Source organism: Rutidosis leptorrhynchoides, chromosome 5 (genome assembly GCF_046630445.1).
Source record: "Rutidosis leptorrhynchoides isolate AG116_Rl617_1_P2 chromosome 5, CSIRO_AGI_Rlap_v1, whole genome shotgun sequence".
NCBI classification, from domain to species: domain Eukaryota; kingdom Viridiplantae; phylum Streptophyta; class Magnoliopsida; order Asterales; family Asteraceae; genus Rutidosis; species Rutidosis leptorrhynchoides.
The window spans coordinates 73,734,442-73,750,203 of NC_092337.1; the positions used below are offsets into that span (position 1 = coordinate 73,734,442).

At 35.6% G+C, this 15,762-nt stretch overlaps 1 protein-coding gene across 1 annotated transcript; it reads right to left on the minus strand.

The window, feature by feature from the left end:
* Window positions 1-15,460, minus strand: LOC139848759 (uncharacterized). Its single transcript, XM_071838458.1, has 3 exons — window positions 15,057-15,460; window positions 14,364-14,881; window positions 1-238 (listed from the first exon to the last, which is right to left on the minus strand). Exons 1-3 carry the CDS (start codon window positions 15,423-15,425, stop codon window positions 1-3), a joined length of 1,125 nt encoding a protein of 374 aa, XP_071694559.1. The 5' UTR covers window positions 15,426-15,460.
* Between the last annotated feature and the right edge of the window lie 302 nt (window positions 15,461-15,762).

The following is a 15,762-nucleotide window of genomic DNA, read 5'->3' on the forward strand; positions in this document are numbered from 1 at the left end:
TTATGTAATTTGTGTATAAAACTGTAAATGTTGTAAACTGTGAACAGGTCCGTAACTGTATTTTTGAAGGCGCAAAGGTGTGTAATCTGACCTTGCGACCTTGCGTCCCGTAATAGCCGTAGACGCAAGGTCCTTCTTGCGGCCTTGCGCCTCGTATTTAGAAGCAGGCGCAAGGTGATTCTTGCGTCTTTGCGCCTTTTTATTAAGCAGGCGCAAGGTTCTTCTTGCGTCCTTGCGCCTATTTTTGAAACATACGCAAGGTTCATCTTGCGACCTTGCGCCACAAAATTTTTATTATTCTTGTAACACTAGCTTGTGCATTCAATATTATAACATATGAAGTAACACACGAAACCACATCATAAAATACTAATTAAAAAATATTACAACAATGGAAGACATCACACCTTAATTTGTTCCTGAAAATAAACGTATTCTAGGAACTAATTACTACCTAAATTGTACGTTGGATAAAACTGAGATTGATAAGCTTGAGATGGTTCGACTGTCTCTTTCGCCTTCGAGGTTGTGTTTCTTGCCCGTTGAGAAGTTGATTCACCTGTTCGGTCATAAGCAGCTGGGCATGTTGATCGAGAATGACCTGGTTCTTTGCAACGACTACAAGTTCTTACTTTTTTTGAAGTTTCTTCACCTTTTGAAGGAATGCGTTTTTTACCTTTAGGACGTCCAGGTTGTCTTTTCTTTAGAACTGGGGGGTGTACTGTAGTGACCCGAACTTTTCCATGTTTATATATATTAATTGAGATTGATATTTACATGATTAAATGTTTCCAACATATTAAGCAATCAAACTTGTTAAGACTTGATTAATTAAAATATGTTTCATATAGACAATTGACCACCCAAGTTGACCGGTGATTCACGAACGTTAAAACTTGTAAAAACTATATGATGACATATATATATGGATATATATATAGTTAACATGATACTATGATAAGTAAACATATCATTAAGTATATTAACAATGAACTACATATGTAAAAACAAGACTACTAACTTAATGATTTTTAAACGAGACATATATGTAACGATTATCGTTGTAAAGACATTTAATGTATATATATCATATTAAGAGATATTCATACATAATAATATCATGATAATATAATAATTTAAAATCTCATTTGATATTATAAACATTGGGTTAACAACATTTAACAAGATCGTTAACCTAAAGGTTTCAAAACAACACTTACATGTAACGACTAACGATGACTTAACGACTCAGTTAAAATGTATATACATGTAGTGTTTTAATATGTATTTATACACTTTTGAAAGACTTCAATACACTCATCAAAATACTTCTACTTAACAAAAATGCTTACAATTACATCCTCGTTCAGTTTCATCAACAATTCTACTCGTATGCACCCGTATTCGTACTCGTACAATACACAGCTTTTAGATGTATGTACTATTGGTATATACACTCCAATGATCAGCTCTTAGCAGCCCATGTGAGTCACCTAACACATGTGGGAACCATCATTTGGCAACTAGCATGAAATATCTCATAAAATTACAAAAATATGAGTAATCATTCATGACTTATTTACATGAAAACAAAATTACATATCCTTTATATCTAATCCATACACCAACGACCAAAAACACCTACAAACACTTTCATTCTTCAATTTTCTTCATCTAATTGATCTCTCTCAAGTTCTATCTTCAAGTTCTAAGTGTTCTTCATAAATTCCAAAAGTTCTAGTTTCATAAAATCAAGAATACTTTCAAGTTTGCTAGCTCACTTCCAATCTTGTAAGGTGATCATCCAACCTCAAGAAATCTTTGTTTCTTACAGTAGGTTATCATTCTAATACAAGGTAATAATCATATTCAAACTTTGGTTCAATTTCTATAACTATAGCAATCTTATTTCAAGTGATGATCTTACTTGAACTTGTTTTCGTGTCATGATTCTGCTTCAAGAACTTCGAGCCATCCAAGGATCCGTTGAAGCTAGATCCATTTTTCTCTTTTCCAGTAGGTTTATCCAAGGAACTTAAGGTAGTAATGATGTTCATAACATCATTCAATTCATACATATAAAGCTATCTTATTCGAAGGTTTAAACTTGTAATCACTAGAACATAGTTTAGTTAATTCTAAACTTGTTCGCAAACAAAAGTTAATCCTTCTAACTTGACTTTTAAAATCAACTAAACACATATTATATATCTATATGATATGCTAACTTAATGATTTAAAACCTGGAAACACGAAAAACACCGTAAAACCGGATTTACGCCGTCGTAGTAACACCGCGGGCTGTTTTGGGTTAGTTAATTAAAAAGTATGATAAACTTTGATTTTAAAGTTGTTATTCTGAGAAAATGATTTTTATTATGAACATGAAACTATATCCAAAAATTATGATTAAACTCAAAGTGGAAGTATGTTTTCTAAAATGGTCATCTAGACGTCGTTCTTTCGACTGAAATGACTACCTTTACAAAAACGACTTGTAACTTATTTTTCCGACTATAAACCTATAATTTTCTGTTTAGATTCATAAAATAGAGTTCAATATGAAACCATAGCAATTTGATTCACTCAAAACGGATTTAAAATGAAGAAGTTATGGGTAAAACAAGATTGGATAATTTTTCTCATTTTAGCTACGTGAAAATTGGTAACAAATCTATTCCAACCATAACTTAATCAACTTGTATTGTATATTATGTAATCTTGAGATACCATAGACACGTATACAATGTTTCGACCTATCATGTCGACACATCTATATATATTTCGGAACAACCATAGACACTCTATATGTGAATGTTGGAGTTAGCTATACAGGGTTGAGGTTGATTCCAAAATATATATAGTTTGAGTTGTGATCAATACTGAGATACGTATACACTGGGTCGTGGATTGATTCAAGATAATATTTATCGATTTATTTCTGTACATCTAACTGTGGACAACTAGTTGTAGGTTACTAACGAGGACAGCTGACTTAATAAACTTAAAACATCAAAATATATTAAAAGTGTTGTAAATATATTTTGAACATACTTTGATATATATGTATATATTGTTATAGGTTCGTGAATCAACCAGTGGCCAAGTCTTACTTCCCGACGAAGTAAAAATCTGTGAAAGTGAGTTATAGTCCCACTTTTAAAATCTAATATTTTTGGGATGAGAATACATGCAGGTTTTATAAATGATTTACAAAATAGACACAAGTACGTGAAACTACATTCTATGGTTGAATTATCGAAATCAAATATGCCCCTTTTTATTAAGTCTGGTAATCTAAGAATTAGGGAACAGACACCCTAATTGACGCGAATCCTAAAGATAGATCTATTGGGCCTAACAAACCCCATCCAAAGTACCGGATGCTTTAGTACTTCGAAATTTATATCATATCCGAAGGGTGTCCCGGAATGATGGGGATATTCTTATATATGCATCTTGTTAATGTCGGTTACCAGGTGTTCACCATATGAATGATTTTTATCTCTATGTATGGGATGTGTATTGAAATATGAAATCTTGTGGTCTATTATTATGATTTGATATATATAGGTTAAACCTATAACTCACCAACATTTTTGTTGACGTTTTAAGCATGTTTATTCTCAGGTGATTATTAAGAGCTTCCGCTGTCGCATACTTAAATAAGGACGAGATTTGGAGTCCATGCTTGTATGATATTGTGTAAAAACTGCATTCAAGAAACTTATTTTGTTGTAATATATTTGTATTGTAAACCATTATGTAATGGTCGTGTGTAAACAGGATATTTTAGATTATCATTATTTGATAATCTACGTAAAGCTTTTTAAAACCTTTATCTATGAAATAAAGGTTATGGTTTGTTTTAAAAATGAATGCAGTCTTTGAAAAACGTCTCATATAGAGGTCAAAACCTCGCAACGAAATCAATTAATATGGAACGTTTTTAGTCAATAAGAACGGGACATTTCAGTTGGTATCCGAGCGTTGGTCTTAGAGAACCAGAAAATTTGCATTAGTGTGTCTTATCGAGTTTGTTAGGATGCATTAGTGAGTCTGGACTTCGACCGTGTTTTCTTTAAAAATGATTGCTTAACATTTTAGTTGGAAACTATATATTTTTAACATATGAATATTATGTGATATATTAATCTCTTAACGTGTTTGATATTATGTGATAGATGTCTACCTCTAGAACAAGTCCCATTGACTCACCTAATAATAATGAAGAGTCAAATGTAAATTGGAATGATTTGTGGACTGATTCACAAGTTCCCGAGTCGGAACCGGAAGAAGAGTCGGAACCGGAAGAAGAGTCGGAACCGGAAGAAGAATCGGAATCGGAAAAAGAATCGGAACCGAATAAAGAAATAGAACCGGTGGGGGAAATAATAAAACGGTTAAGTAAAAGAAAATCCTCAACCAACCGACCAAGGTTAATTATGGTCAATGGTGTTTCCGCTAAGGAAGCAAAATATTGGGAGGATTACCAATTCTCCGATGAATCGGATTCCGACGAGAATTCCGATGATGTTATAGAAATTACCCCAACTGAATTTAAAAAGGCAAAAGAAAATAATAAGGGAAAGGGCATAAAAATAGAGAAATCTAATTCCAACCCCGATGAACTTTATATGTATCGTCAACCCCCGAAGTCCTTAAGTTGTAACAATGACCCGGGAACCTCTAAACCACCAGGTTTTTCTAAACCAATGTGGACAACGATGGCTCGTATTAGGGGAACATCATATATCCCTAGAAACTTGGCAAAACGAACCAAAACCGAAGAAGAAGAAACGAGCGAGTCGGAATAAGATAGTTGTATTCGTGTGGTGTAATATATGTAATATAGTGTTCTTATGCTTTATGTTATATGTAAAAATTGCTTGTATTAATAAGTATTTTTTTATGAATCTAACTCTTGTCTATTTTACAGTATAAAAACACAAAATGGATAGACAACCCAATATTTTAAGAGACCTACCCGGAGACATGATTGATGAAATCTTGTCTAGAGTCGGTCAGAATTCTTCGGCACAACTATTTAAGGCGAGATCAGTTTGTAAGACATTCGAAGAACGTTCCAAGAATGTCTTGGTTTATAAGAGACTTTCGTTTGAAAGATGGGGGATATCACATTGGGAAACTCATAAGTTACGATGTGTTTACTTTGACGCATATATTGCGGGGAACCCAAATTCTATTTTACGCAACGGGTTAAGAAATTATTTTGACTCAATATATCCGAATATTGGACTTCGTGATTTAGAAAAAGCGGCTAACATGCAACATAAAGAAGCATGTTATGCTTACGGATTAGTAATGTTCGCTTCTCACCAAAGTGAGAACAAGAACATCGGGCTACAACTATTAAACAAAACGTTTCCACAAGTGACGGAGTCGGTAGTTGGGGTAAGAAATGAGGTTTTTAGATTATTACGGGACTGTTGGACATTACGTAACCCTCGTCCCTTTGATGACGTTACAACACGCTGTCTTATCAACGGCCATAACGGTTATGTTGCACAAGACCAAGGATGGGAAGTAGTCTTAGTAAAACCAGAATGCATGACTTGTTTCTGGACGTATGAATTACGTGTCTTTATTGCCTTTGCCGAACGACTTGTGTACTAGCTAGAATTGTCTTCACAACTATCTTGTATCAAAGTTATTGTGTGCTATATTTCATGCTTTATGTAAAATAAGCGGTATTGTAAGTTTGTAAAATATTGTATAAAAGTTTGAACGCGAAATATTATTACAATCAGTTTTTCATATAGAATTGTAGTAGTTGAATTGTATATTAGCTACTAAGTATGAACTTAACGGGTAGGTACTACCCGAATTTAAACTTATAAAACGCTAATATGAAGAAAAAGCTTTTATAAATGAGTTCATATTATGCTACGAAATACTATTAACTACTCTTAATATTCTGTATGATTAACTTGTTCCATTTAACTATTTTGAAGGAAATGGCACCGACTACTCGACACACCGTGAATATGAATGAAGAGGAATTCCGTACTTTTCTAGCTTCAAACATAGCCGCAGTACAGGCTGCGCTACATACCAACAATAACCTTGGATCTAGCAGTACAGGAAATCGTGTAGGATGCACCTACAAAGAATTCACTGCCTGCAAACCATTGGAATTTGATGGAACCGAAGGACCGATCGGATTGAAACGGTGGACCGAGAAGGTTGAATCGGTGTTTGCCATAAGTAAGTGTACTGAAGAGGACAAAGTGAAGTACGCTACGCATACCTTCACAGGTTCTGCGTTAACATGGTGGAATACCTATCTAGAGCAAGTGGGACAAGATGATGCGTACGCACTACCGTGGTCAGCATTCAAGCACTTGATGAACGAGAAGTACCGTCCCAGAACCGAGGTCAATAAGCTCAAGACAGAACTTAGAGGGTTACGAACCCAAGGATTTGATATTACCACGTACGAAAGACGATTCACAGAATTGTGCCTATTGTGTCCGGGAGCATTCGAAGATGAGGAAGAGAAGATCGACGCGTTTATGAAAGGATTACCGGAAATAATCCAAGAAGATATAAGTTCACACGAGCCCGCCTCCATACAACAGGCATGTAGAATGGCTCACAAACTAGTGAACCAGATTGAAGAAAGAATTAAAGAACAGACTGCTGAAGAGGCCAATGTGAAGCAAGTCAAAAGAAAGTGGGAGGAAAACGGTGATAAGAATCACCAATACAACAACAACAGCAATTACAACAATAATCGCAACAATTATCCCAACAATCGCAACATCAATCGCAACTACAACAAACGGCCCAACAACAACAACAACAACAACAACAACAACAACAACAACAACAGCAACTACAACAATCATCCCAACAACAATAATAACCGCAACAACAACAACAATCAGAAGCAGCTATGCCAAAGGTGTGAAAAGAATCACTCGGGGTTCTGCACCAAATTTTGCAACAAGTGTAAAAGAAATGGTCATAGCACGGCGAAGTGTGAGGTCTACGGACCAGGGGTTAATAGAACGAAAGGAACAAATGGTGTCGGAACGAGTAATGGTGGAGCAAGTAGTGTCGGAGCAAGTTATGCCAATGTAGTTTGTTATAAATGTGGAAAACCAGGCCACATTATTAGAAATTGCCCGAACCAGGAGAACATGAATGGACAAGGCCGTGGAAGAGTTTTCAATATTAATGCGGTAGAGGCACAGGAAGACCCGGAGCTTGTTACGGGTACGTTTCTTATTGACAATAAATCTGCTTACGTTTTATTTGATTCGGGTGCGGATAGAAGCTATATGAGTAGAGATTTTTGTGCTAAATTAAGTTGTCCATTGACGCCTTTAGATAGTAAATTTTTACTCGAATTAGCAAATGGTAAATTAATTTCAGCAGATAATATATGTCGGAATCGAGAAATTAAACTGGTTAGCGAAACATTTAAGATTGATTTGATACCAGTAGAGTTAGGGAGTTTTGATGTGATAATCGGTATGGACTGGTTGAAAGAAGTGAAAGCGGAGATCGTTTGTTACAAAAATGCAATTCGCATTATACGAGAAAAAGGAAAACCCTTAATGGTGTACGGAGAAAAGGGCAACACGAAGCTACATCTTATTAGTAATTTGAAGGCACAAAAACTAATAAGAAAAGGTTGCTATGCTGTTCTAGCACACGTCGAGAAAGTACAAACTGAAGAAAAGAGCATCAATGATGTTCCCATTGCAAAAGAATTTCCCGATGTATTTCCGAAAGAATTACCGGGATTACCCCCACATCGATCCGTTGAATTTCAAATAGATCTTGTACCAGGAGCTGCACCAATAGCTCGTGCTCCTTACAGACTCGCACCCAGCGAGATGAAAGAACTACAAAGCCAATTACAAGAACTTTTAGAGCGTGGTTTCATTCGACCAAGCACATCACCGTGGGGAGCTCCTGTTTTGTTTGTCAAGAAGAAAGATGGTACATTCAGGTTGTGTATCGACTACCGAGAGTTGAACAAACTTACCATCAAGAACCGCTACCCACTACCGAGAATCGACGACTTATTTGATCAACTACAAGGCTCGTCTGTTTATTCAAAGATTGACTTACGTTCCGGGTACCATCAAATGCGGGTGAAAGAAGATGATATTCCAAAGACTGCTTTCAGAACACGTTACGGTCATTACGAGTTTATGGTCATGCTGTTTGGTTTAACTAATGCACCAGCTGTGTTCATGGACCTTATGAACCGAGTGTGTGGACCATACCTTGACAAGTTTGTCATTGTTTTCATTGATGACATACTTATTTACTCAAAGAATGACCAAGAACACGGTGAACATTTGAGAAAGGTGTTAGAAGTATTGAGGAAGGAAGAATTGTACGCTAAGTTTTCAAAGTGTGCATTTTGGTTGGAAGAAGTTCAATTCCTCGGTCACATAGTGAACAAAGAAGGTATTAAGGTGGATCCGGCAAAGATAGAAACTGTTGAAAAGTGGGAAACCCCGAAAACTCCGAAACACATACGCCAGTTTTTAGGACTAGCTGGTTACTACAGAAGGTTCATCCAAGACTTTTCCAGAATAGCAAAACCCTTAACTGCATTAACGCATAAAGGGAAGAAATTTGAATGGAATGATGAACAAGAGAAAGCGTTTCAGTTATTGAAGAAAAAGCTAACTACGGCACCTATATTGTCATTGCCTGAAGGGAATGATGATTTTGTGATTTATTGTGACGCATCAAAGCAAGGTCTCGGTTGTGTATTAATGCAACGAACGAAGGTGATTGCTTATGCGTCTAGACAATTGAAGATTCACGAACAAAATTATACGACGCATGATTTGGAATTAGGCGCGGTTGTTTTTGCATTAAAGACTTGGAGGCACTACTTATATGGGGTCAAAAGTATTATATATACTGACCACAAAAGTCTTCAACACATATTTAATCAGAAACAACTGAATATGAGGCAGCGTAGGTGGATTGAATTATTGAATGATTACGACTTTGAGATTCGTTACCACCCGGGGAAGGCAAATGTGGTAGCCGATGCCTTGAGCAGGAAGGACAGAGAACCCATTCGAGTAAAATCTATGAATATAATGATTCATAATAACATTACTACTCAAATAAAGGAGGCGCAACAAGGAGTTTTAAAAGAGGGAAATTTAAAGGATGAAATACCCAAAGGATCGGAGAAGCATCTTAATATTCGGAAAGACGGAACCCGGTATAGGGCTGAAAGGATTTGGGTACCAAAATTTGGAGATATGAGAGAAATGGTACTTAGAGAAGCTCATAAAACCAGATACTCAATACATCCTGGAACGGGGAAGATGTACAAGGATCTCAAGAAACATTTTTGGTGGCCGGGTATGAAAGCCGATGTTGCTAAATACGTAGGAGAATGTTTGACGTGTTTTAAGGTCAAAGCTGAGCATCAGAAACCATCAGGTCTACTTCAACAACCCGAAATCCCAGAATGGAAATGGGAAAACATTACCATGGATTTCATCACTAAATTGCCAAGGACTGCAAGTGGTTTTGATACTATTTGGGTAATAGTTGATCGTCTCACCAAATCAGCACACTTCCTACCAATAAGAGAAGATGACAAGATGGAGAAGTTAGCACGACTGTATTTGAAGGAAGTCGTCTCCAGACATGGAATACCAATCTCTATTATCTCTGATAGGGATGGCAGATTTATTTCAAGATTCTGGCAGACATTACAGCAAGCATTAGGAACTCGTCTAGATATGAGTACTGCCTATCATCCACAAACTGATGGGCAGAGCGAAAGGACGATACAAACGCTTGAAGACATGCTACGAGCATGTGTTATTGATTTCGGAAACAGTTGGGATCGACATCTACCGTTAGCAGAATTTTCCTACAACAACAGCTACCATTCAAGCATTGAGATGGCGCCGTTTGAAGCACTTTATGGTAGAAAGTGCAGGTCTCCGATTTGTTGGAGTGAAGTGGGGGATAGACAGATTACGGGTCCGGAGATTATACAAGAAACTACCGAGAAGATCATCCAAATTCAACAACGGTTGAAAACCGCCCAAAGTCGACAAAAGAGCTACGCTGACATTAAAAGAAAAGATATAGAATTTGAAATTGGAGAGATGGTCATGCTTAAAGTTGCACCTTGGAAAGGCGTTGTTCGATTTGGTAAACGAGGGAAATTAAATCCAAGGTATATTGGACCATTCAAGATTATTGATCGTGTCGGACCAGTAGCTTACCGACTAGAGTTACCTCAACAACTCGCGGCTGTACATAACACTTTCCACGTCTCGAATTTAAAGAAATGTTTTGCTAAAGAAGATCTCACTATTCCGTTAGATGAAATCCAAATCAACGAAAAACTTCAATTCATCGAAGAACCCGTCGAAATAATGGATCGTGAGGTTAAAAGACTTAAGCAAAACAAGATACCAATTGTTAAGGTTCGATGGAATGCTCGTAGAGGACCCGAGTTCACCTGGGAGCGTGAAGATCAGATGAAGAAGAAATACCCGCATCTATTTCCAGAAGATTCGTCAACACCTTCAACAGCTTAAAATTTCGGGACGAAATTTATTTAACGGGTAGGTACTGTAGTGACCCGAACTTTTCCATGTTTATATATATTAATTGAGATTGATATTTACATGATTAAATGTTTCCAACATATTAAGCAATCAAACTTGTTAAGACTTGATTAATTAAAATATGTTTCATATAGACAATTGACCACCCAAGTTGACCGGTGATTCACGAACGTTAAAACTTGTAAAAACTATATGATGACATATATATATGGATATATATATAGTTAACATGATACTATGATAAGTAAACATATCATTAAGTATATTAACAATGAACTACATATGTAAAAACAAGACTACTAACTTAATGATTTTTAAACGAGACATATATGTAACGATTATCGTTGTAAAGACATTTAATGTATATATATCATATTAAGAGATATTCATACATAATAATATCATGATAATATAATAATTTAAAATCTCATTTGATATTATAAACATTGGGTTAACAACATTTAACAAGATCGTTAACCTAAAGGTTTCAAAACAACACTTACATGTAACGACTAACGATGACTTAACGACTCAGTTAAAATGTATATACATGTAGTGTTTTAATATGTATTTATACACTTTTGAAAGACTTCAATACACTCATCAAAATACTTCTACTTAACAAAAATGCTTACAATTACATCCTCGTTCAGTTTCATCAACAATTCTACTCGTATGCACCCGTATTCGTACTCGTACAATACACAGCTTTTAGATGTATGTACTATTGGTATATACACTCCAATGATCAGCTCTTAGCAGCCCATGTGAGTCACCTAACACATGTGGGAACCATCATTTGGCAACTAGCATGAAATATCTCATAAAATTACAAAAATATGAGTAATCATTCATGACTTATTTACATGAAAACAAAATTACATATCCTTTATATCTAATCCATACACCAACGACCAAAAACACCTACAAACACTTTCATTCTTCAATTTTCTTCATCTAATTGATCTCTCTCAAGTTCTATCTTCAAGTTCTAAGTGTTCTTCATAAATTCCAAAAGTTCTAGTTTCATAAAATCAAGAATACTTTCAAGTTTGCTAGCTCACTTCCAATCTTGTAAGGTGATCATCCAACCTCAAGAAATCTTTGTTTCTTACAGTAGGTTATCATTCTAATACAAGGTAATAATCATATTCAAACTTTGGTTCAATTTCTATAACTATAACAATCTTATTTCAAGTGATGATCTTACTTGAACTTGTTTTCGTGTCATGATTCTGCTTCAAGAACTTCGAGCCATCCAAGGATCCGTTGAAGCTAGATCCATTTTTCTCTTTTCCAGTAGGTTTATCCAAGGAACTTAAGGTAGTAATGATGTTCATAACATCATTCAATTCATACATATAAAGCTATCTTATTCGAAGGTTTAAACTTGTAATCACTAGAACATAGTTTAGTTAATTCTAAACTTGTTCGCAAACAAAAGTTAATCCTTCTAACTTGACTTTTAAAATCAACTAAACACATATTCTATATCTATATGATATGCTAACTTAATGATTTAAAACCTGGAAACACGAAAAACACCGTAAAACCGGATTTACGCCGTCGTAGTATCACCGCGGGCTGTTTTGGGTTAGTTAATTAAAAAGTATGATAAACTTTGATTTTAAAGTTGTTATTCTGAGAAAATGATTTTTATTATGAACATGAAACTATATCCAAAAATTATGATTAAACTCAAAGTGGAAGTATGTTTTCTAAAATGGTCATCTAGACGTCGTTCTTTCGACTGAAATGACTACCTTTACAAAAACGACTTGTAACTTATTTTTACGACTATAAACCTATAATTTTCTGTTTAGATTCATAAAATAGAGTTCAATATGAAACCATAGCAATTTGATTCACTCAAAACGGATTTAAAATGAAGAAGTTATGGGTAAAACAAGATTGGATAATTTTTCTCATTTTAGCTACGTGAAAATTGGTAACAAATCTATTCCAACCATAACTTAATCAACTTGTATTGTATATTATGTAATCTTGAGATACCATAGACACGTATACAATGTTTCGACCTATCATGTCGACACATCTATATATATTTCGGAACAACCATAGACACTCTATATGTGAATGTTGGAGTTAGCTATACAGGGTTGAGGTTGATTCCAAAATATATATAGTTTGAGTTGTGATCAATACTGAGATACGTATACACTGGGTCGTGGATTGATTCAAGATAATATTTATCGATTTATTTCTGTACATCTAACTGTGGACAACTAGTTGTAGGTTACTAACGAGGACAGCTGACTTAATAAACTTAAAACATCAAAATATATTAAAAGTGTTGTAAATATATTTTGAACATACTTTGATATATATGTATATATTGTTATAGGTTCGTGAATCAACCAGTGGCCAAGTCTTACTTCCCGACGAAGTAAAAATCTGTGAAAGTGAGTTATAGTCCCACTTTTAAAATCTAATATTTTTGGGATGAGAATACATGCAGGTTTTATAAATGATTTACAAAATAGACACAAGTACGTGAAACTACATTCTATGGTTGAATTATCGAAATCAAATATGCCCCTTTTTATTAAGTCTGGTAATCTAAGAATTAGGGAACAGACACCCTAATTGACGCGAATCCTAAAGATAGATCTATTGGGCCTAACAAACCCCATCCAAAGTACCGGATGCTTTAGTACTTCGAAATTTATATCATATCCGAAGGGTGTCCCGGAATGATGGGGATATTCTTATATATGCATCTTGTTAATGTCGGTTACCAGGTGTTCACCATATGAATGATTTTTATCTCTATGTATGGGATGTGTATTGAAATATGAAATCTTGTGGTCTATTATTATGATTTGATATATATAGGTTAAACCTATAACTCACCAACATTTTTGTTGACGTTTTAAGCATGTTTATTCTCAGGTGATTATTAAGAGCTTCCGCTGTCGCATACTTAAATAAGGACGAGATTTGGAGTCCATGCTTGTATGATATTGTGTAAAAACTGCATTCAAGAAACTTATTTTGTTGTAACATATTTGTATTGTAAACCATTATGTAATGGTCGTGTGTAAACAGGATATTTTAGATTATCATTATTTGATAATCTACGTAAAGCTTTTTAAAACCTTTATCTATGAAATAAAGGTTATGGTTTGTTTTAAAAATGAATGCAGTCTTTGAAAAACGTCTCATATAGAGGTCAAAACCTCGCAACGAAATCAATTAATATGGAACGTTTTTAGTCAATAAGAACGGGACATTTCATGTACAAGTTGCAAAATCCCGGGAACCGGATCCGACCATTCAGACCGATGGGGGAGAGGAAGAATGTGTTCGGAATACGTATTTATGTATGTTTGAGTGCTGAACCAATGTGATACATAACAACTAATATCCTCCACTCCGAAGTGTCGTGCTGATGCAATCACATGACCACAGGGTATGCCTGATAATTTCCATTGACCACATGAACAAGTTCTATCTTGTAGATTAACCAACCCATTTTTTCGTCCATCATGTACCTCTATTAGATCATTTGTCGATGGAAATGCTCGCCATCTTCTTGATTTGTCCGTCCTCTTAGCTAGCTTACGTTCAACATATGGAGTAACCGGTGAAGTAAGACTAACTGATTTGTTGCGATGTTTGAAATACCAATCCTGTATTGAACAACGAAAAAATTCGAACAACATGCAAACGGGTAGTTTACGAGCATGTCTTGATAGAGAGTTTATAGACTCTACACTGTTGCTTGTAAGGTATGAATACCTAATATGAGTAGATTGACTTCTGGACCATCTATTGATACCATCCTCACATAGAACTTTATAAGACGCTTTCAATCTCCTTCGAAATACATCCAGATGATCATGAAAATCCGACGCACGGTACGCCTTAACCATTTTCCAAAAGTGCCATTCGAAGAATTTCATCTTGTTGGATTTAGTTTTGATGTTCATGAATAAATGACGTGCACAATGAGCGTGAAACGCTTCCGGAAACACATTTGCAATGCCGTGTGCTATTGAAGCAGCACGATCAGAAATAAAAGTAATCTCTGACATATGATCAACCATACCATAACTCATTAAATGATCTCTTAGGTTACCAAAAAACCATGACCAAACACTGTTTGTCTCGCCTTCACCAATTCCATAAGCCAATGGCAAAATTCCATTATTGCCATCCATCGCAACAGCAACTAAATTAGTACCCAGGTACCCACCCTTTAAATGTGCAGCATCGACGATGATTATCGGGCGGACATGTTGCACAAATGATCGAATCTGCATGAAATTTTCACAGTAAATCAAATATTATTAATAAAGACCTCATACACCATACGCAAGGCGCAAGGTTTTTATTGCGTCATTGCGTATTAGTTGGCGCAAGGTGACCCTTGCGCCTTTGCGTATGGTGTACATATTAAAAGGTGGTTTTTGCTAAAATATATTTACTTACAACTACTCCAATGGACATGTAACACATCACAAATTTATTTTCTTTATCGGTAACCAAATTGGTGATGGTCCCCGGGTTGTGGATCTTAAGGTTATGAAGGTAAATGGGAAGCATTCTAAAGGAGTCATCACTACTGCCACGTAACATCTCTATTGCTTGACACTTGGCCCTCCATGCTTGATTGTATGATACACTCACTCTAAACCGATTAGCTACATCATCACGTATATCTTTTGGTTTATACTCTCGATTAGCAGCCTTGAACGAATCCATAAGAATACTACCCAACACCTTTTTAGTAGCATGTTTATTGTTTCCCATAATTTGTGTGCGTGAGCAAGTGTGTACGTCATGCAACTTTTTAACCATAAAGTTTTCAGTGTGTCTTATTTTGTATGCACTACATTTCCACTCACAATTTGGCAACACACATTTAGTGGTGTACCGAGATTTGTCTGACTTTACAGGCTTTATTTGAAAGTTTTCTTCAAGGCATTTTGTAAATAGCTGGTTTAGGAATTCTTCCTTGTTCGAAAACGTTTGACGAACTTTGACCAAATCAGATACCTGATACGTGGTTGGAATTGGGGTCGTAAATTCTGGGTTTTCTTCATCTTGCTGACTGTGTAGAGTTGGCATATTCCAGAATACATCTTGTTTTTCTTCATCTTCTTCATCTTCATCTTCCTCGTCACTTGCTTCATCC

Coding starts and splice junctions, on each gene's coding strand:
- LOC139848759 (XM_071838458.1), bottom strand. CDS start 15,425: ATGGTTAAAAAGTTGCATGACGTACACACTTGCTCACGCACACAAATT. Junction 14,882..15,056: donor ACATGTCCATTGGAGTAGTT/GTAAGTAAATAT, acceptor AATTTCATGCAG/ATTCGATCATTTGTGCAACA. Junction 239..14,363: donor AGTCAATCTACTCATATTAG/GTATTCATACCT, acceptor TTTCAAAAATAG/GCGCAAGGACGCAAGAAGAA.